Source organism: Lineus longissimus, chromosome 3 (genome assembly GCF_910592395.1).
Source record: "Lineus longissimus chromosome 3, tnLinLong1.2, whole genome shotgun sequence".
Classification (NCBI taxonomy): domain Eukaryota; kingdom Metazoa; phylum Nemertea; class Pilidiophora; order Heteronemertea; family Lineidae; genus Lineus; species Lineus longissimus.
Genome location: NC_088310.1, coordinates 11765079 through 11786358, shown reverse-complemented (window position 1 = coordinate 11786358; position 21280 = coordinate 11765079). Strand labels below are relative to the sequence as shown.

The window sequence follows — 21280 nt, the reverse complement described above, 5'->3', positions numbered from 1 at the left end:
TCACAATCCGAATTGGCTCCAAACTTCTTGGGTGTGGACCCAGGGATGCCTTCCGTGGATACCGATGGATTTTCCCCTGAGGACTTCTTTTTGCTTTGCTGGCCCGACGATCTAACAGAGACATTGGTAACGGAGACAAATCGTTATTATGAGCAGTGGGCAGCAAACAAGAATGCAAATAACTACGCAGTTAGGAGGTGGCAACCAGTCACCTATGAGGAAATGTGTCAGTTTCTTGGTATCCTCATTCTAATGGGAGCAACACGAAAGGACCCCATTACTTACATGTGGAACACAAGATGGTTCATGGAAAATCCTGGCATACGTACTGTCATGAGTGTCAACCGCTTCAAAGACATCTTGAGATTTCTTCACTGTGTAAATAACGAGGACCAGATCCCAAGAGGACAGCCTGGCTATGATCGCTGTTTCAAGGTTAGGAAAGTGATGGACGCTTTGACAACTGCTTGGAAGGGAACATACAATCTTGAGAAAAACATAAGCATAGACGAATGTGTGTGTGCCTTCAAAGGACGTGTGAGCATGATGCAGTACATGCCGAAAAAGCAAAAAAATGGGGTATGAAGGGGTGGGTTCTTGCCGGTTCCGATACAGGATACTGTTATGATTGGGCCCTCTATACTGGGAAAGTAGATGGACAGGTTGTGCGGGATCTGGGTTCAAAGGTCGTGAAGGAGTTGACAGCTGCACTCGTCATTGGACATGTCTTATTCACTGATAACTTCTACACAAATGTAGCCTTGTGTGAGCACTTGAGGAGGCAGGGTATTGGCGCATGCTGTTTAATCGTTCGGTATCATTTCTATCTCATCATGGAGAACTCACTCAGAACACGCACTTCTTTCCTTGAGGACTGTATATTCTAGACTAAAAAACATAACATTTACACAATACAACACGTAGGTTAAAAATTACATCATAATAAAAGTCTGTAAATAGATTCGATCACTCATGTCAATAGGGTCCATAATAGGCGTTTACTAAACTGTCTATTTCACACCCAAACATACTGCCAGCCTTGAATGCCGCCAGCCTTTCAACTCAATCAACATGTGTCAGCCTGGCTACTTAGTAACATTGCTAGTTTTCTAATTGGACGCTTAACTACACCGTTAACCATTTTCAACGTCGCAACGCGCACCAGTCCATCCTCTCCGGGATGTAACTCGACCACACGAGCCATCAACCATTTCAACGGTGGCAAATTGTCTTCGCGAATAATCACTAAATCGTCAATTTCAAGATTGCGTTGAACCTTTGTCCATTTCGGCCTGTTCTGTAACCTAGCAATATATTCCAGCGACCAACGCTTCCAGAACAGTTGGTACAAGGACTGTACATGCTGCCATCTATTCAGGCGGTTAACCTTTACATCCGTCAGATCAATTTCTGGTAAAGCGTTAAGTTCCGTACCTACTAAGAAATGACCCGGTGTGAGAGCTTGAAAGTCCGAGGGATCAGTAGACAATGGGCACAATGGTCGCGAGTTCAAACACGCTTCAATCTGCACCAGAACAGTGTTCAGTTCTTCAAATGTTAGGCTCATGCCTCCTATAGTTCTTTTCAAATGCTGTTTGACACTTTTTACCCCCGCTTCCCACAGACCTCCAAAGTGTGGGGCCCCAGCGGGGCTGAAGTGCCACTCGATATTGTCTGATGACAAACTATTCGCAACTCTCGCATTGTGATCCTTGGACTTAAGCAACCGTTTAAGTTCCTTTTGTGCACCCAGAAAATTACTGCCATTGTCACTGAACATATTCCTTGGTTTTCCACGCCTCGCCATGAATCTACGGAGTGCAGCCAAGAAAGCTTCAGTCGATGCACTACTAACAAGTTCAAGATGAATCGCTTTCACTGTGAAACAGATGAACAATGCGACATAACACTTTTCTCCTGGTGAGCGAGCCTTATGTTTTATCAGCAAAGGTCCAGCATAATCGTTTCCAGTGTTCGTAAACGGTTTAGCGGGTGTCGTTCGAACTGTTGGCAAAGAGCCCATCAGCTGACTAGTCATTTTTGCTCTATGGCGACGACAGATCACACACTTTTGAACAAAGTTTCTAACTAAGTCCCGCGCACCTATTATCCAATACCGCTGTTGTAAAACGGCAACAAGTAACTGAGGTCCCGCATGTAGATTTCGTTTATGTTCAAAATGCATGGTCAATTCAGTTAGCCTATGCTTTCTTCGAAGCAAGATCTGGTGCCTCCTCGAGTAGGGCAGTTTAGAAAGTCCTAGGCGTCCACCCACTCGTAGCACACCATTGTTATCTAAGAACGGGCACAAGAGTAACAATGTGCTCTTGTTAGAGAGTTCCTCCTTGTTCTTCAATCGAGCAATTTCAATCTCAAAACTGTCTCTCTGAGCCACCTTAATCCAATACGTCAATGCATTGTCTATTTCACTACAACTCAAGTGGCCTTTGTTCGGGGTTTGTGACCTGTGGTTGTTTAACCATCTGAAACACCAAGCGGAAACACGTACTATTTGAGACAATGAGGAATATGGGAATAAGTCCATTTCTTTTGTCCCATTTTTCTCAGCCACATTACAAATGCGTCCTTTTCTCAGTTCAATCGATGTTTCCTCTGCCATGTCTGTGCCCTGCAATCGGTGCGGAGCAGGCCAGTTCTCTGCAGTTTCTGACAACCACTCAGGACCATTCCACCACAGTTTATGCTCAATCAGAACACTAGGCATGATACCGCGCGATGCACAATCACTGGGGTTTTCAATACCAGGACAAAATCTCCACTGTGACGGATTCATCAAGCTTTGCACTTCGCTAACCCTATTGGCCACGAATGTTTTCCACCGATTTGGGTTTCCCCGGATCCAGTCTAACGTTACAGTAGAATCAGACCAAGCATGAAGTGTAACAACCGGTAACTTCAATGCAGATTGAACCTTATGTAACAGTCTAGCTAGCAACAATGCTGCACAAAGTTCCAATCTAGGCAATGCGATTTGCTGGGTTGGCGCTACCTTTGTCTTCGCACACACAAGTGTCACTAAGATAGTCCCATTCGACTGTTCGGTACGCAAATACACTACGCCTGCATAGCCACGCTCTGACGCATCGCTGAAACCATGCAACTGATAGTCAACAACACTAGCTCCATTCTTTGGCACTATACACCGCTCACATTTCAAATTATCTATTTCCTGCATGTCAGATTTCCAGTCAAGCCATATGCGCAATTCAGTGTCAGGCAGGGGATCATCCCAGCCAAGACCCAGTAACCAAAGTTTCTGAAACATGATCTTTGCGCACATGAGAGTTGGTGTGAGAAGCCCCAATGGATCAAACACTTTCCCAGCTTCTGACAGCAATTGCCTTTTTGTCACTGCTTTACAGTTACTTTCACCAAAATTTACTCGATACAGACACGTGTCCGAATTAGAGTCCCAATAAACTCCTAGGGTTTTCGCAACTGGATTGTCCAAGTCTATATTAAGTACATGCTGGCTGACCTCGGCCCCATGAACACTCTGTAGAACAGCGGGTTCATTACTGTTCCATTTTCTCAAATCAAACCCTCCACGGTCAAGCAGTTCATCAAGTTCGGATGTTAAACAGATGGCGCCCCTTGTTTCATAAGCACCAGAGATCAAATCATCCATATAAAAATCATCTTCAAGAATAGGTGCGGCTAATGAAAACTGTCCTTCTCATCATGGGCTAGTTGCTTCAGAGCACGATGTGCATGATGAGGTGAAGATGCAACCCCAAATGTAACCACAGTCATTCTATAATCGAATATTTCATGGCCAGGATTGCTTCTCCATACAAAGCGATGAAAATCTTTATCTTCATCTGATAGCCTAACCTGTCGGTACATTTTGGCAATATCGGCAGACAGGCCAATCGGATATTTCCGAAAACGACAAATAATGTCAAACAATTTGTCCTGAACCTTTGAACCAACCATCAAGCGTTCATTAAATGACACTCCTGTTGTCGTTTTCGCCGACGCGTCAAATACAACCCGTAGCTTTGTCGTTGTGCTTGATTCATTGATCACACAATGATGTGGCATGTAGTAAGACTTTCTCATTAGTTCACACTCAGGGACCCTTTCAGCATGATGCAACTCGAAGTATTCCTCCACAACATTGCTGTACTGCTTTTTCTGATCAGGGTTCCGAGCAAGCTTTCGCTTCTGAATGGAGTTCTGAATGGAGGCCGGCCATGTAACAATGATCTTTGCACTGGATAATTGCATTCAATGGCAATAGACCGCCCATATGGGAAGGTTCATGTAATTTTCCTTTATTATGCGTCTGGCCTTATCCCTGTGGTGACATGATTAGACACGCATTGAAAATGGTCAATAAAATATCATTCCTTTGTCCGAAATTGAATTGATTATTGATAACATTTAATTGCCATGGTTTGTGTTGGCCAGCAGTCGCTTGGCCTCACGCTACTTTCACCATGGAGAGAATTATGATGTTTTTGTTCGCTGCTCCGCCGCCCATACCACCGCCACCAGTTTTGCTTACACCAGCATTTCATAATTTAGAAGTGCGTCCGCCTCCGTTGCCTCCAAGACTTGATGAAGTTCTCACCAATCAACCAAATAGTCCATACGGTGGTAACGACGTCTTTACCAGGATTAGAAACCACCAGATGGACTTTTGGTATCTATCAGGTGAGACAGTGGCCTCTTTCCAGCACCTCGTAGAGGACATTACGCCCCTTCTGGAAAACAGGCCAGGACGGTACCGAGATCATTTGCTGTCGGTGGAGAACCGCTTACTACTTTTTTTCTATTGGATCAAGAAATATCCGGACATTGTTGCGATGAGTGCAATGTTTGATATCAGCAAGCAATATGTTTGCAGGGAACTTTATTTTATGACAGATGTTTTGTGGACTTATTTTCAAGACGGTATAACATGGCCGACCGATGAAGAGTGGGAACAACTGCGGGGCAACTGGGATACTATTCCAGATGCTGTTGGGGCGATAGATGGAACGTTACACGCAATCGAGATCCCAAAGACTGAGGATCCCCACCTTATCATAGTCATAACTTGTTACTGTTACTCAGCCACAGTCCAACAATGAACCGCTTTCTTTTGCATAGTAACTACTCAGATAAAAAAAGACACTCAATTTGGTTAATACGAGCCAACCAGGCTTTTATCAATAATTGACCGCTTGTCTATAACAAGGCCTATTCGGTAACATCGGTAACATCGATTTCCCTTCATTGACAGTTAACCAACGCACGTTGTCAAAAAGCTATTGTATGTATAGGTGGGCGTTCCTAATGTGCTTTGGTGACCACCAATCAGAAGAAGGACCTGACATATGTATTCATCACAGCAGCGCAGCCCTGGTGGTAATGCTCGTGTAACCAATAGCATCAAAGTTAACAAGCATGGTACGTTGAATTAGGTACTTCTTAGGTTCCCGTCTGTCCCTAACGTTCTATAATGAGACAGACCTAACGGGACCTGGTACGTCACAATGTTTATCAGCTAAAGTCAGACCTCGAAGCATGGGCCAATCACGAATGTTCACCTTATCATGGGGCAATTCACCACTAGTAACCTTGTCCATTACATTGGGCCTAAATGCTACACTCGGCTGATTACTACAACTACTAATAGCAGATAATTCACATTCAACTTTGTTCGTCACAGCACCCTTAGAACAGCCACCAATACCCCTAACTTGAATGTCACATTTCAGCCGGACCTTCCGCAAGCGAGCGCGTTACACAAAAGCCGATGTCACAAAGCTGATTTGTGATCCTGGGTCTATCAATGCGCGACATGGTAATTGACCACCAGCTGTATGCACATACACTAAAGCTGTGGACAAAAGAACTTCCATGTTTTCCTCACTTGGACATGCAAAATGTGAATCCTTGTTAACACTTCCATTTCCACTAGAATTAAAATGTAACGTTGGGTGATGCTTTCTGTTACACTGACGGCAACTGGCTGGTCTAGGACAGATTGCCACGAAATGTTTCCGAGAAAAGCAGTTTAGACACAACCGTAAACCGTGTACTTTGTGTTTCCTTTCCTCTTGTGACAGCGCAAGAAACTCCTCGCATTGCGGTAATCGGTGTTCCTTACCGCACAGAAAACACTGATCGTTTTGATTAACTGATGACGTATGCAAGCTCACATTTCCACTCGAACGTGACGTAGTTTCCACGACAGGCCGTTTAACCTTTGCTGACTTGGTTTCTGATAATTCCATTGCGTTTGCAAACTCATTTAGAAATTTCACCATGTCAGAAAACTTCGGATTATCATTGGTAGAGACATGCCGTTCCCACTCTAAACGTGTGTCTTGGTCCAACTTTGTCTTTAAAACGTAAATGAGCCAAGAATCCCAGAACTGAATCGGTTCCTTTAGATTCTGCAACGACTGTACGTTCTCAAACAACTTGGCTACTAATTTCCTAATACCAACTGCTGATTGTGACTGCAAGGCTGCTAGATTAAATATAATCTGGAAATGAGCATCTCGAATCGTTTTCAAATTGTCATAGCGCATTTTCAACTGTCTTATCGCGAGCTCATAGTTCTCATCTATCAGAGTCAACTGTTTCACTACATTTAGAGCCTCGCCCTTCAAACACGATTTGAGATATTGCAGCTTTTGTACAGGTGCCAAATTCCTCCGCTCATGAACAGCACACACGAAAATGTTAAAAAACTCATTCCATTCGGTGTATCCACCACTAAATGTTTTCAACTCTAATTTAGGCAGTCTTGCAAATTGTTCACCATCGGATGACTTTGTTTTGCTTGTAGCTATGTCACTAAAAGTGGAAAGCAACTGCGATTCACAAAGTTCCTTTACCATTTGCATTACAGCACTGCTATCCTCCGATTTCGATTCCACGGGTGGGAAATACGTATCCATCAGTTTCTCAATCATATTCGTTATCCCACTGCACATAATCTGAAACTCTGCGTAATATTTGTCTAGTTCGGGAATATCTTCCTCATCAGCAAGATCGTTCATTTCTTCGTAATACTGCTTATATCGTTCTTCGTACGTTTCAACTGATTTCGACTTCTTTTCCAAGTCCCTTTTAGAGACAAGCGCAGGATCTAAAGTTTTCAGACCATATAATTTACTCAAAGAGTCATGAATGAATCTCATTTGATGGTTAAGACCATCTCTCTTTTTCACCAGTCGTTCCATGATGAATTCCACAAACTATAACACTATATATAAGACCCCGATTGGGTTCGCCACAAATTAAGTCACCAAACTGTACTATACCATCCAAACTATACTATACTATACTATCCAAATAACCCGTATGGGTTCGCTATTTCGACCCCGTATGGGTTCACTATTTCGACCCCGAATGGGTTCACTATTTCAACCCCGAATGGGTTCACTATTTCAACCCCGAATGGGTTCACTGTATCAATTCATTCGTTCGCACCATATCCGGTCGGAGAGACCATGTTTAATCGTTCGGTATCATTTCTATCTCATCATGAAGAACTCACTCAGAACACGCACTTCTTTCATTGAGGACTGTATATTCTAGACTAAAAAACATAACATTTACACAATACAACACGTAGGTTAAAAATTACATCATAATAAAAGTCTGTAAATAGATTCGATCACTCATGTCAATAGGGTCCATAAGGCACCTATTCCATAGAGCTATACTCTATACTATACTATACGCGAACAATAGTTTCATGGTCATGCACCCTTTGTGAAGCCATTGTTCGCGTATAGTGTAGTATAGGGTATAACTCTATGGAGAAGGTGCCTAATAGGCGTTTACTAAACTGTCTATTTCACACCCAAACACATGCGGCACTGTAAAACCGAACAGAGTGGGGAACCCAGACATTCTAAAACGCTTCACAAACAAGACTAGAAAACAGACTCTCATTGACTTGTCTCCTGTCTTCAAAGCAAAGGATGAGCTTCTTGCTGTTGGGTGGATGGATAAACGCCCTGTCTGTATGCTCTCCTCAGTTCACCCGGCTGGCGAGCGTAACAAGAGGATTCGTGACAAGCACACGCAAGGTGGCTTCAGGCAGATCGCTAGACCGATAGCAGTAGATGAGTACAATAAGTACATGGGTGGCGTAGATCGGAGCGACCAGTACAACTCTTACTACATGGATACGCATAAGTCAGTAAAGTGGTGGAAGAAAATTCTATTCCAACTGCTGAACACCGCAATCAGCAATGCCTATATTCTGAAGAAATCTGTGGCCGCACCAGAGGATGTTATGAGGTGTGAACACAGGGAATTCAGGCTTGATCTTGTTGGTTGGCTGCTCACCCGCGGCCCAAGAAAGGATATGGCTCAGACCCATAATGAGCTTCCCCCTGAGCTGCGCTTGACGGAACGCCACTTTCTGGAGAAACTTGAGAAATCGAAGCCAGACTGTGAGGTATGCAGCAACCGTGATCCCAGAAAACAAGGCAAGAGGAAACAAGTCACGTACAAGTGCAGAAACTGTCCGGGAATGATCGGACTTTGTGTTACCCCATGCTTTGAGATATACCATAAACGTCGGGACTACAAGCGCCACTATAATGAGAACTTTCGCAACTAAGCACAACTAAGAAATAATAACAACAAATAAATTGTGATATCCTCACAGAATCAAAGTGTCTTTGTTTCACTGAATATATATTGCAATTTATTCGTTATTATTTTCAACATTTATCAAATTTTGCACAATTTGCCACAAAATTAACATTTTTCACCCCAAAAACCAACTGTTGATCCACAGGTGTGGAGTAAAATAAGGCTGAGGCCTTCCTGTACATATTGTTCATGTTATTGTTTAGTGTTTCAATTCATAAAACTGTTCAGGACATTTTTAGAGAGAGTAGCCAAAGGTGGATGATATTCTGCAAAATGGCGGATTTTGATAATTTCAAAAAACTGTGTTTTTACCCCAAAACGGGCTGTATATAACCAAAGTTACTTTTTTTGCACTGTTTATGTATTACTTGTTGATGAAAACGTGAAATAAACACAATAATAAAAAAGAAAATGTGTTTTTTTCATTTTCCCAAAATTTTTTCCAAAATTGTTGATTTCTCAACAATTTTGGGTGTTTTTACTCAAAAACCGATTTTGATATACACTTCTACCAGCACTCCTAACAAGGCCCATGAACTACCGATCAAACTTTTCTATTACTCCAAAGACATCAGATCAATCACTTTTGAGCTACAGCCTGCCAAAAACAAGGTACCAAAAAAGCCTAAAAAGCCTAAAACAGGCTTGAACTCCAAGGGGTAGCATATTCGAAAACATGCTTGAACTCCAAAGGGTTAAGTAGCCTGAACTGACCTGGGGCCGGCGATTTGATCCGTCTCCGTGTAGACAGCGCAAAGCCAGTTACAGGTGATCCGGCTTCAAGTGGCTCGAGGTGAGGAGGGCTAAAACCGTCCTCGTGTAAAAGCAACTATTGTAGAAGCTGACGTCATTGTTCGCCACCTCTTGCAAATTACCATTCGGAAGGCTTCGGGAATCGTCGGCTTGGGATCAATATTTCCCTTTCTAAGCTCGGGAATGACACAAATAACCCAATTGACTTAGGCCTACTATGCTTTTTACGTCCCTGTATGAAATGGAAATTAGAAATACAACTGTCAGTTCATTACCTGCACCAGTTGGTGCTTCCTCGCCTCCGCCCGGCCATACACGTCAGGGCTGCACTTCTGAGCCAGGCACCCTGCAACACCATCAAGTTCGTTGTAGAATGCCATGAACATCTCCTTTCCTCGGCTGTCAGCAATTCGGCACAGAAACCCCTCCGAAAGTTGGAGAGAGCCCCCTTAATATTGCTGTCTAAGTTCTCCATTTTTTTGGTGAACAATTCAAAATTCAAAATTCCCGCCAGATCACTATCGGGGTCGAGCAAAGGGGTGGGGGTGTGATGGAGCCTAAACCGGAATGGCGGTCAATGTTTGTTTGTAATATATCTTCAGAACCAGTGCACACACCTAAAGATACACATAGGTACTCCTATATATACATGATTTAAGCGTTTCCCTCTATCAGAGCAGTTTTGTTAGGCCTATCGGCCACTCACCCCCCCCCCCCCCATCTGTTGAAATATACTCTCCGGTAAGGATGCTGTTATAAAACCTCAACATTGGGAAATTGGGCTAATTTATTTCTGATATACTCTTAATACACTTTTTTATTACACCAATAAAGATTTCGCAAACTTTATAAGACACAAGCAGCTATCTTAAGCAGGGCCATCATCATCATGCCTTCAACACCAAGACAATTCCACCACCACGCCCAGGACCCGCCCTGTACATTTTCATTGTGCACCACTCAAAAATGTATCAAGTCGGGCGGCAGTTATAAAACGCGGATTTCCGCGGAAATCCTCGGAAAAATCACAAACCCGCCAGTAAATACGCGCATAATATTTAATGATAATTATAATATGAGGAAGACTCAGGCCTTGATAGGGAGCTTTTCGTTAATAGGGCTGGTGAGCGAGAAGACTCGGATGGTGGTGGGGAAGGGGGGGACGGTGGTGGTGGTGGTGGTGGTGAGGGGGGGATATAGTTAGGATGATGCCATCATGGCAGTTGACAGAAGAAGCAGTTGGCTGCACGTAAATGTCAATTATGGCGAGTAGATGGTGGTTGGGAGAGGGGGGGATAGAGTTAGGATGATGCCATCATGGCAGTTGACCCAATAGACGCTGTCGCAGTATAGAAAATAGGTGGGGAGAATGTGGGAAACTAAACACAACAGGAGAAGGATATGTATTTTTGCCCGGAGATAGGCATAATGATCCCAAGACCCGAGTGTAAGATTTGAATTCAAAAAGACATTAGCCGACCCCGTGTCCTGAATATTTTGAGGTCTCACTAGCCAGTGGTGATCAAGTGTTAATCTTTAAGTTATAAGGCATAGAGGTGAAATTTTTTCAAATTTGCGTTATACAGGGTGTCTCATGCATTGTGCTACATCAGTCTATGCATGAATGTATGTCTAGACGACGTTGAAACTTGGTCAGATGCGTGCGTTTGAGTTAGTGCGCATGCGCTTTCTAAGGAAAATTGAAATGTTGTGGACGAGTGGTTTCAGGTTTCACGGTAGGATTTTGTCATGGAAACGAGGAAATAGACATTGAGACCAATGTACTTTCAAGATTATTGCATTATAAATGCGACCAGACCGTCGACATCTTGCCACACCCCATGATATTGACGAAATGGTCGTAGAAACGGGCAGCCCCGGACCGATCATGTTGGTGCCAATGTGTACTACGGAAAAGTTAGCAGACTGAAAATCTTTTGCGGTATTTTGCCAGTTCAAAGCACGATTTCTTCGCGGAAAGAGAAAAATGATCTCTGGCATCGATGCAGACTGTTGTTTGATGCATTTCGATTCGCCCCAGGGTATCGTCACACTTTGATTCGGCCCTGTTTTGACGAAATCTCCAACCGAACAGCGGCTACTCTGCGTAAACATCATCGCGTCCCGCTGAATTGTTTTGGAAAAAGAAAATCTCTCCCCAGGTAAATTGCTGTGCATTTGCGTATACGATTCGCGTGCAAAAATGTCACCTGGGCGCGGAGGTTTTCTGGTTCCGGTCAACCGGGTCAAGTTTTTTTCGTTGACGGTATAGTTTATTACACAGTCACATTCGACTCTAACCAGATAGCTCGCTCAAGAGCTCCCTATTATACAAATAACAACATAAATCATAAATCGGAGGCAAGAACTACCATTTATCTGCACATTTCATCGGTCAGATTTTAATCCTCTGGAGCGCCATTCATGCCATTCCGATCGACTCTTCCCTCTTTTTTTCTTGGTGTTGATAAACTTTGCATGTTATCTTCGACACCACCGTGGTTCCTTCCCTAACGGAACACATTACGAGGCTGCTTTCAAGTGTGATTGATGCCCGGATTGATGTTCGTTACGGCATATGCCTCCTTCAAATATAAGTCGATGACGAACTGAATTCTGGTCTACGAAAAATTGTTAGGACAATCTCCTTGCAGCTCGAACCTAACCAACCATATGCGACTGCACATTGGAGTCTATTTTTAGCAATCACAAAAACTTACTTCGCGGCCCGTCTAGTATGGCAAGCCAAAGCGGAATTTATTCAAGACTTTAGAAATATCATTCAAGAAGTTAAATATAAGTTCAAGAAGGAATGTATATGTTCAAGACTAAAATATGTTCAACCTTGAATCAAATGTTTTCAACCTTGAATAAAATATGTTCAACCTTGAATAAAATATGTTCAACCTTGAATAAAATATGTCCAACCTTGAACAAAATATATTCAACCTTGAACAAAATATATTCAAGACTCACGTGACCATATTCAAGACGCACGTGACCACAAAATTGATGACGTAGTTGCTCATGTTTTGATGCTTTACGGACTTTCCCGAACCCGCGTCCGGACTTTCCCGAACCCATGATACTTGTGTTGCGTTTCGGAGCTCGAATTGTTCGCATGAGGTTTTGACACATGGTTGTACACGTACCTAGCCGCCTACACCTGACATGTACTGTAATCCTACACATCATGACATGGATGCCGAGTGAATGTCAGAGTCGATACATGTTTCACAGACATATCAGGCAAATTATAGGTTCAAAATGCGCAATGCCTCTCACCTTTCATTCTTAAGGCCGACACCACTGTATCGGATTCTCGTTGTCTTTTGACATGTTTGAGTGTTTAGGCTATACAGGCAATCAATCATGTCGTGAAACAGAACGCATCAGAAGTACCACAGATTCTACGCTCTACGTCATCAATTTTGTGGTCACGTGCGTCTTGAATATGGTCACGTGAGTCTTGAATATATTTTGTTCAAGGTTGAATATATTTTGTTCAAGGTTGGACATATTTTATTCAAGGTTGAGCATATTTTATTCAAGGTTGAACATATTTTATTCAAGGTTGAAAACATTTGATTCAAGGTTGAACATATTTTAGTCTTGAACATATATTTCCTTCTTGAACTTATATTTAACTTCTTGAATGGTAATTCTAAAGTCTTGAATAAATTCCGCTTTGGCTTGCCATAGTCTAGAGTATAAGTTTATTTCCAACTACAAGGTGCTTGTGATTTACGGTAGTTGATAAAGCTTGGAATCAGTGAAACCTTGGAACCAGTGATAAACCTTGGAATCAGTCCTAAAAATGCATAAAAACATGAAGTAATGCCATTCGAACCTAACGTGGTTACGAATCAACATTTGGAGCTTATTCTTACATGATCAGATCGGAATTTTATGGTAATTTAGAAATCTGTCGCATATCCGATTCAATAGTCTATATTTTAGAACAACCCAGTTGTACCTCGCCTCCAGTGTACAGTACTGATCTCCCAAATATGGGAAGACACGCCCACCACACACCCATAATATGGACCAATAGCGCTCCTCTTATAAATACGCCACCACCACGCGGGGCCTATTTGAACTACGGATCGGTCTGTTCATACAGGGTGATACAGAGAAAATTGGGGGCCTGTCATGCATTATGCATGGATAAGGTTGACGACTATGTCTAGGCCTAATTGTCTATGATTGACTGATATTTTATAACAAACGATGAATAAAAGAAGCCTAGTCATGTATGTTTATTACCGAAGTTTGCGGATGAAAAATTTCCTTCGCCGTGAGCGATTTCTTACATCTTCCAGTACGCATCGAGGGATGCAGAGATCTTTGTGACGTCACCAGTTCTAAGCGGTTTTTTTTATTCACGTGTGTGTTTGTCCTACGATCTCGTGCATCTAGTACCGAGCATAATACTTTATCGTCTATGGAATACAAAACAATCATAAAAACTAATTTTTGCTTCCATTGAAGAGAAATAAAATATTTTAACGACCAAAGCGCATTGCCAATTGATGACGTCATCCTCCACATTAAAAATGTTGGCTTCTGAACTAACTGGCAAATTGCTATCAATAAAGTCAGCTGGGACGAGACTGTCAGTTGGGAGGGTATAAATCGTGGAAGGAACGCACCCGATTTCCCGCGCTATTTGCACAGTGATTCCATGGTTTACATTGAATATTCCAAGGTTTATCAGTGTTTCCAAGGTTTCACTAATTCCATACTTTATCAACTACCGTGATTTACGGCGCATACAGCACACCATATAACGGGGATTCCCAGAGACCTTGTCACCAGGAGTACTTCATGCGCATAACAATGCACACTACTTATATGAAAAACTCTCACCTGCGGTTGAGGTTGCCACCCTGTAGCCAAGTTAGATTTTCTGCGGATTTCTGCGGATTTCTGCGGAAATCCACGTTGTATAACAGCCGCAAGTCGGGTCGTATCTAAAACAGTCAGTTGGCCACGCCCCCGTTCGCAGCGCCAAAAGAGCGTTTCTCTCTGCCTTGCGCTGCTACTGTCACCTATCGGTAACAATATGATACTAACTCGCGCCATATTTGTGGCAGAGACTAAAACCTCTGTAGCATGCACGACTGTTCGGGGAGAGCGATTGATCAAAGATGGCGAAATTGTTAGTTATTGAAAGAAAAAATTGGTGTTTATTTCATCAAATTCCAAGCAAAATCAACCGAGTTTGATCAATTTTTCGAAAGATGATATTTTCGCAATCTTCGCTGAACATACCTCACTCAAAGATATTTTCCAGCTTTGCGGCGATACTTGGTAAATTGATTTTTTGCGAAGTGGTTGACCAATCCTAAATGAATTCATATCTTTTAAAACATTTGAGCACCCGGTTTCCTAAATATTTCTTTTTTGCCACTTAATTTGGTGATTTTTCGAGGAAATCTCATTAATATTTATGACGTTTTGGATCACGTGATGTTAATCAAGCCGTTTTTCGCGGCAATTGCGTGCACGACGCGATATTGTAAACATATTTTAATGCACAGCGTGTCTCAAAAAAGTTGTGGTTAAAAGTGAGAATGGCATGATGGTAGCCTGTTTGAGTTCTGTTGATGAATATGCTTAGTCTGACTATAATTTCTACAACTTGTGGCCAAATGACCAGATGATTTTGAGCCTTTTGATAAAGCTACTGGTAGAATAGTCGTCAGAAATGTCAGAGCAACAGTGACTGAGTGAGTGTTATGTTATGTTATGAGACTGGAGGTATGTCATGTGTTCCACCATATCATCATTGATATTGACCAGGAATACTATCGATTTGTGTGGATGTGCTCAAACAGTAAAGCATGAGCCATGATGCTTCACTTCCGAAAAGATCCAGGTGACTGAGATGTCTACTACTACTGTTGGGCAATCCGGCTGATTCTTCAGAAATTTCTCTGTATATCCTCTGTGAAAATAAACTTTCTCATAATGATATATCTTTTGTTTGTTTGGTAATTTTAGTTGCCTATGTTTAGGCACTTTTTTGCCAAATTTGCCTGTAAAAGGCTGCCATAGTTCAGGAAAAGAAATCATATACACATTACAATGTGGATCTTCACGGTCCAAAACACCAGGGCCTACTAGGTGTGACATGGCTCAATAATAGGCATTGTCTGGTAATTTTGGACGACCTTTGGATGGATAGTTTATTTTCCCTGACCCTGGCCTGGGTCTGAACGGGCTTCCAAGCCATCAATGATGCTTATAAAGCCGGGAATAGCCTCATTAGTACCCCCACAAGAGTTATTTTGTGCCAGACATCGCGCACAGAACTTGCCATCATCTCATTTTTAGAGTTGCTGTATCAGTAAAAGATAATACCAAAAAGCTGATAAAGTATGTAATTTGAGCAGCATGACCAATGCCAGTGTTAAAGGTGTAAACTTAACCTATTACAGGACATCTTCCTGCAAGATTGTGATTGGTTTAACTTGAAGTTTGTCATCAATTTGACTGTGTAATTGTATTGTACATCCATGCTGTTGTCATTCAGGAAAATTCTGCTTTATCTTTCAGCTAATACTTTCACTTCTCCAGTCAATTGGGTTTGATGAACATGTCAAGCTGTTGAATGGTGTAAACAATCATAAGCAAATAACGTCACGAATGAAAATAAGTTTGATTCCTTCCACTTGAAAAGTTCAACAGCACCACTTGCAAGAATTTGAATTTGCATTGTGTTTTACACCCTTCAACAATTGACTGTCTGTTTGTTATTGGTGTTCTTGTTTCAATGTTAGCGTTTCACTGTTAAAGAGTTTCAAGATGCAGAAGAGAGGATTAGTTATCTTTAATGTTAAGTTTCTTCTTTGCATCATTTTGTCATTAAATTTGGGCAATGGTGGTCTCATGAAAGGAGGGATGGGACGGCAGGATGGGCTATTGGACAAGTTTTCATAATCAGTATTCTTGAACACGTTTTGTAGCGATGGTAGCGATCCTAGTGTTCGGGGCCTCTTCGGCTCAACTTCGGGTGGGGTCGGAACCTAAATCCGGCTGCAACATTTTCTGACAAAAATCAGAGGCAACTTAAACGTATTTTCCAGCCGTGCGACAGAAATAATCATTTTTACTATCGTGTTATTCAGTCAAAGATACATATAACAATAAATATCAGTCATTACTTCTGAGCACGCGCGATGTTTTTGATGAGTTAGGTGCATTTATTCAACAAAATTACGTGAAAAAATTGCAAATTTTCGGGCGACGACCGCTGTTCAAAGTCACGTAAACAGCAAACCTCAGGACTTTTTACACTTTTTTCTTAATGAAACTACTAATTAATGTTTCATCCAGAATAATATGTTCCGTTTACATGTCATTCAGAAGGTAGTTGATAAAGTATGGAATTAGTGAAACCTTGGAAACACTGATAAACCTTGGAATATTCAATGTAAACCATGGAATCACTGTGCAAATAGCGCGGGAAATCGGGTGCGTTCCTTCCACGATTTATACCCTCCCAACTGACAGTCTCGTCCCAGCTGACTTTATTGATAGCAATTTGCCAGTTAGTTCAGAAGCCAACATTTTTAATGTGGAGGATGACGTCATCAATTGGCAATGCGCTGTGGTCGTTAAGATATTTTTTTATTTCTCTTCAATGAAAGCAAAAATTAGTTTTTATGATTGTTTTGTATTCCATAGACGATAAAGTATTATGCTCGGTACTAGATGCACAAGATCATAGGACAAACACACACGTGAATAAAAAAACCCGCTTAGAACTGGTGACGTCACAAAGATCTCTGCATCCCTCGATGCGTACTGGAAGATGTAAGAAATCGCTCACGGCGAAGGAAATTTTGATCCGCAAACTTCGGTAATAAACATACATGACTAGGCTTCTTTTATTCATCGTTTGTTATAAAATATCAGTCAATCATAGACAATTAGGCCTAGACATAGTCGTCAACCTTATCCATGCATAATGCATGACAGGCCCCCAACTTCCCAAGCAACTCGTCTGATCGAAAAGGCCCCGTGTGGTGGTGGCGTATTTATAAGCGGAGCGCTATTGGTCCATATTATGGGTGTGTGGTGGGCGTGTCTTCCCATATTTGGGAGATCAGTACTGTACACTGGAGGCGAGGTACAACTGGGTTGTTTTAAAATATAGACTATTGAATCGGATATGCGACAGATTTCTAAATTACCATAAAATTCCGATCTGATCATGTAAGAATAAGCTCCAAATGTTGATTCGTTACCACGTTAGGTTCGAATGGCATTATTTCATGTTTTTATGCATTTTTAGGACTGATTCCAAGGTTTATCACTGGTTCCAAGGTTTCACTGATTCCAAGCTTTATCAACTACCCATTCAGAAAGATTTTGGCAAGTTTAGGATCGATTTCCGACTTCATATTTTTCACGCCTAAATGTACGCGATAATGAGCTCGTAATGATATGCAGTGACGTCATAGCGCAGAGAGAATTACGCGGAAATGGGGGCGCGGCCAAAGCTCAGGAACCCGCAATGCATTGTATTACATTGTATCTTTCGCGTGACGTTACCTCGCGGGGAACTCTACAGTGGCGCGGTCCGTGAATCCGATATAGAATAAGCACTGCGAGCGGAGAGTGACGTGACGCAGTCATGCTGCTATCGTTAACTGCGCGTGCGCGACGGCGTAAAGAGTGGATCTAACGCTGTGTGGAGCGTGGTCGTGAATGGCGCTGACGTCGCATAGTGGTGAACTCGGAAACCACGCGGGGTTCGCGGTCCTGAGGCGCTGTGCTATATGGGAGGGGCAGCGGTCCCTTATTTTGGCAATGATTGGTTGCATCCCAGTACGACTTTATATCGGAATATATCTTCCTCCGGTTCATTTTTTTCTTATCATGTAACGCTTCACACAGACGGCAGGCCGGGCTAGTATCAACAACCCGGTAGTGTTTTTTCCACTCAAAATACTCGTTATAGAGTACATCATTCTTATCCAGTAACTTAAGATATTCCGCCAACATAGCAATTGTCTTGAAATCGGCGATGTGAATAAACGAATGGGGTGGCGCCACTTGCAAGTAGTCCTCTTTACTCGTTCCCATGGCAACCGGTATCATACCATGTCCCAAGGCATTGGTCCAGAACTTTTCGGTGATGTAATCTGGGCAATGGGAATTTTCGAATGCCAAGTAAAATTTGTATTGCTGTGCAATATCAGTTATTTGACACCAGCCTCCTGGGCACCTTTTGCCACACTTGCCAAAAATATCAACATGAACGCCATATTCGCGTAGTTTCTTGGCGTATTCTAACCTGTTAGTATTTGGATAGCAATTGTTGACCATCATTAACGCCATCTTGTTTTTACCTTTTGCATAGTTCGTTCCAGTTACTATTTTATTGGATTGGATGAGACTTGTATCTTTGTCGAATTCGGCAGCTAAAAATCTTGTCACTTTACCTTCAATGTGCTCATTTTTCAATGGTTCGATGTGCGAATAGCTAGTGATGACATCGGAATCTCGTTTGTAAGTAGCTGTCCAGTTGAAGACAGAATTTAGATGTTCGGCGTTTATTCTTGCGTGTATTTCTGACTCTTGACCAAAGAAAATAAAAACCTGGTGACGTCGATTATTCGCATTCCTGTGATGAAGCTCAAAAGCTGAATTCAAATTTCGACCGCGATTATGAAAAACCACAGCATCGGCACTTTTTAGATCGTTTGAAATCAGACATTTGTTTCTGCAGGAAGAGAAATTTCTGAAAGCACCCTGTGGCCAGTTTATATAGTGGAACCAAGTCGAAGCATAGGCTATGGAGGGCATATCGCCAGGCGTTCCATCAGCTAACATGGGCTTATATCCAGTCGTTCCATTAGCTATAGTGGGCTTATGTCTAGTCGTACCATCAGCTGTAGTGTGCTGATGTTTAGGCGTTCCATGAGCTATAGCGCGGGGTTTATGCCTTTGGGTCACGTTGGTCAGTTTCATATTTGTCACTCGGTTTTGTTGCATTACAGTCAGATCGTTTTGGACAACAAAATATGTGAAGAAAATCCACATACATAACACATATGTCAGTATTCGTGTGAAATATCTGCTTATTCCCTTGTTCTTGCCTTCCATGATCTGTTATTAGTCTCAGCGTGTTTGCCACGCCTTGATGACGTGGGACATGGGGTATCAGCATATCCCGAGACAGTTTTATTTGCTAAGTGCCAACAGGGACCATACAAATCATTTAAACATTGTCACTAACCAGTCCAACTGAATTAAGGAGGTTCAACCCTTAGAAACGATCTGCACATAGTTGTTAGCGGGAATCCATCATGCTGTCTTGTCTGATTGAGCCGACACTAGAAGCTCAAGTCGCACGACTCCACAAGTCATAAAGTCCGGCGTAACCTGACTTGGTTCGCCAGCAAGACGAATATCAAAATTCTGATAGTCCATTAACACAATCACAAATCAGATAATAAACTTGGAATCAACGAGTCAACGTGAAAATCACTTTTTCGACATGCTCCGGCGGCGCTTTAAAACAGTGTGATGATAGAAGGTCCTAAGAATATGAGGTCGAATATCATGTCCAGCTTTGGAGAATGATTTCTTGACGGGGAAGCGGCGCGCCTCAACATTATTATTCAAGAAAGGTCGCACATCAGACCGTATATAGCGTAGCGGTTCAACCTATTTTAATGGACTAATGGCACATCAGCTGGTAGAACGATTCTGGGATACACAATACCATTTGCATAATAACTGATATCAGTCTCGAGGGATATAAAAGATTTGAAGAATCGATTTTCGATCTCACCACACATGTCCACACCCGTGTAAAATGATATACTGGCCGATGTAACAGGAGTGAAATAAACAAAGAATACAACAACAAAGAGACTCACTTGGGTTGATAGTTTCAAGCGTGCACAATAGTTTGGACCTGGAACTGCTAACAAGCATAGATTTTAAAATATATGCTTGCTACATAGAATATAAGCCAGACAGACAGTCGGTATGACATGTGATGTATCGTTGCCTGGAGTACCTACCATAGAATTATCATCGAAAACAAGTCACTCATAAGCGAGATATTTTTTGGTCTCCTGGTCGCCATGTCGTGCAATAGATTAGATCGAAATTCGGTGTCCGAGGTAACATGACATAGGGATTCATGTGTACCGAATTTCAAGTTCATATAGCTTTTGCGGTTAAGAAACGTGCCATAGTTACACTCAAACGTCCAATTTACGCAATTAGATATCTGTGACCTTGAAAAGTAGGTCAAATCAAAAACCCGTATGATTTCTGATGCATCTTTGCTAGGAGAACCTACCATAAAGATTTTATCGAAAACGAGTCAGTCTTGAGAGAGATATCACACTTTTTAGGTTTCAACTTCTTGCCCCTTGGTAGCCAAGTCAAGAATCAGATTGAACCGAAATTCAGTGTCAGAGGTTGCTGTGATGAATCCCATGTTTCTTTATTTAAAAGCACTTAAGTTTGTTGTGAGCCAATTACATAAGAAGTGTGGTAATCATTTTAATATGTCCTAAGTCATTCAAGTTCATTATTCGATAGTGTTGTGTAACATGGACTCAAGTAGAAAGACTGGACAATTGGAGAGTTGTGGAAATGCTTGACAATTGGAGATTGGACAATGACTTTGCAATGACTAGACAACTGGAGGGTTTGGTAATTGAGGCAAAGGCTTAGGCCTTATTGTGAGGCATGGTTGAAGTGTAGACTGTATTGGCAGTACTGAGAGAGACTCCAATGAATGCAGTTGAGTTGTGCTTCCTTGTCAAATAACCTGGAGCTCCAGAATCCCTTTTCGGGGGATACTTCGTTGAAATCCGGACTTTACAGTCGGAAGACATGATCGAGTGATCATCCTGGC

General features: G+C 42.1%; 2 protein-coding genes across 2 annotated transcripts; both read right to left on the bottom strand.

The window, feature by feature from the left end:
• Window positions 1–1066: 1066 nt before the first annotated feature.
• LOC135484767 (uncharacterized) lies at window positions 1067–2038 on the bottom strand. Its single transcript, XM_064766445.1, has one exon. It carries the CDS (start codon window positions 2036–2038, stop codon window positions 1067–1069), a length of 972 nt encoding a protein of 323 aa, XP_064622515.1.
• A 12424-nt stretch (window positions 2039–14462) lies between these two features.
• Window positions 14463–20065, bottom strand: LOC135485718 (4-galactosyl-N-acetylglucosaminide 3-alpha-L-fucosyltransferase FUT6-like). The gene has a single exon (XM_064768111.1). It carries the CDS (start codon window positions 19504–19506, stop codon window positions 18079–18081), a length of 1428 nt encoding a protein of 475 aa, XP_064624181.1. The 5' UTR covers window positions 19507–20065; the 3' UTR covers window positions 14463–18078.
• Window positions 20066–21280: the final 1215 nt, after the last annotated feature.

Coding starts and splice junctions, on each gene's coding strand:
- LOC135484767 (XM_064766445.1), bottom strand. CDS start 2,038: ATGACTAGTCAGCTGATGGGCTCTTTGCCAACAGTTCGAACGACACCC.
- LOC135485718 (XM_064768111.1), bottom strand. CDS start 19,506: ATGGAAGGCAAGAACAAGGGAATAAGCAGATATTTCACACGAATACTG.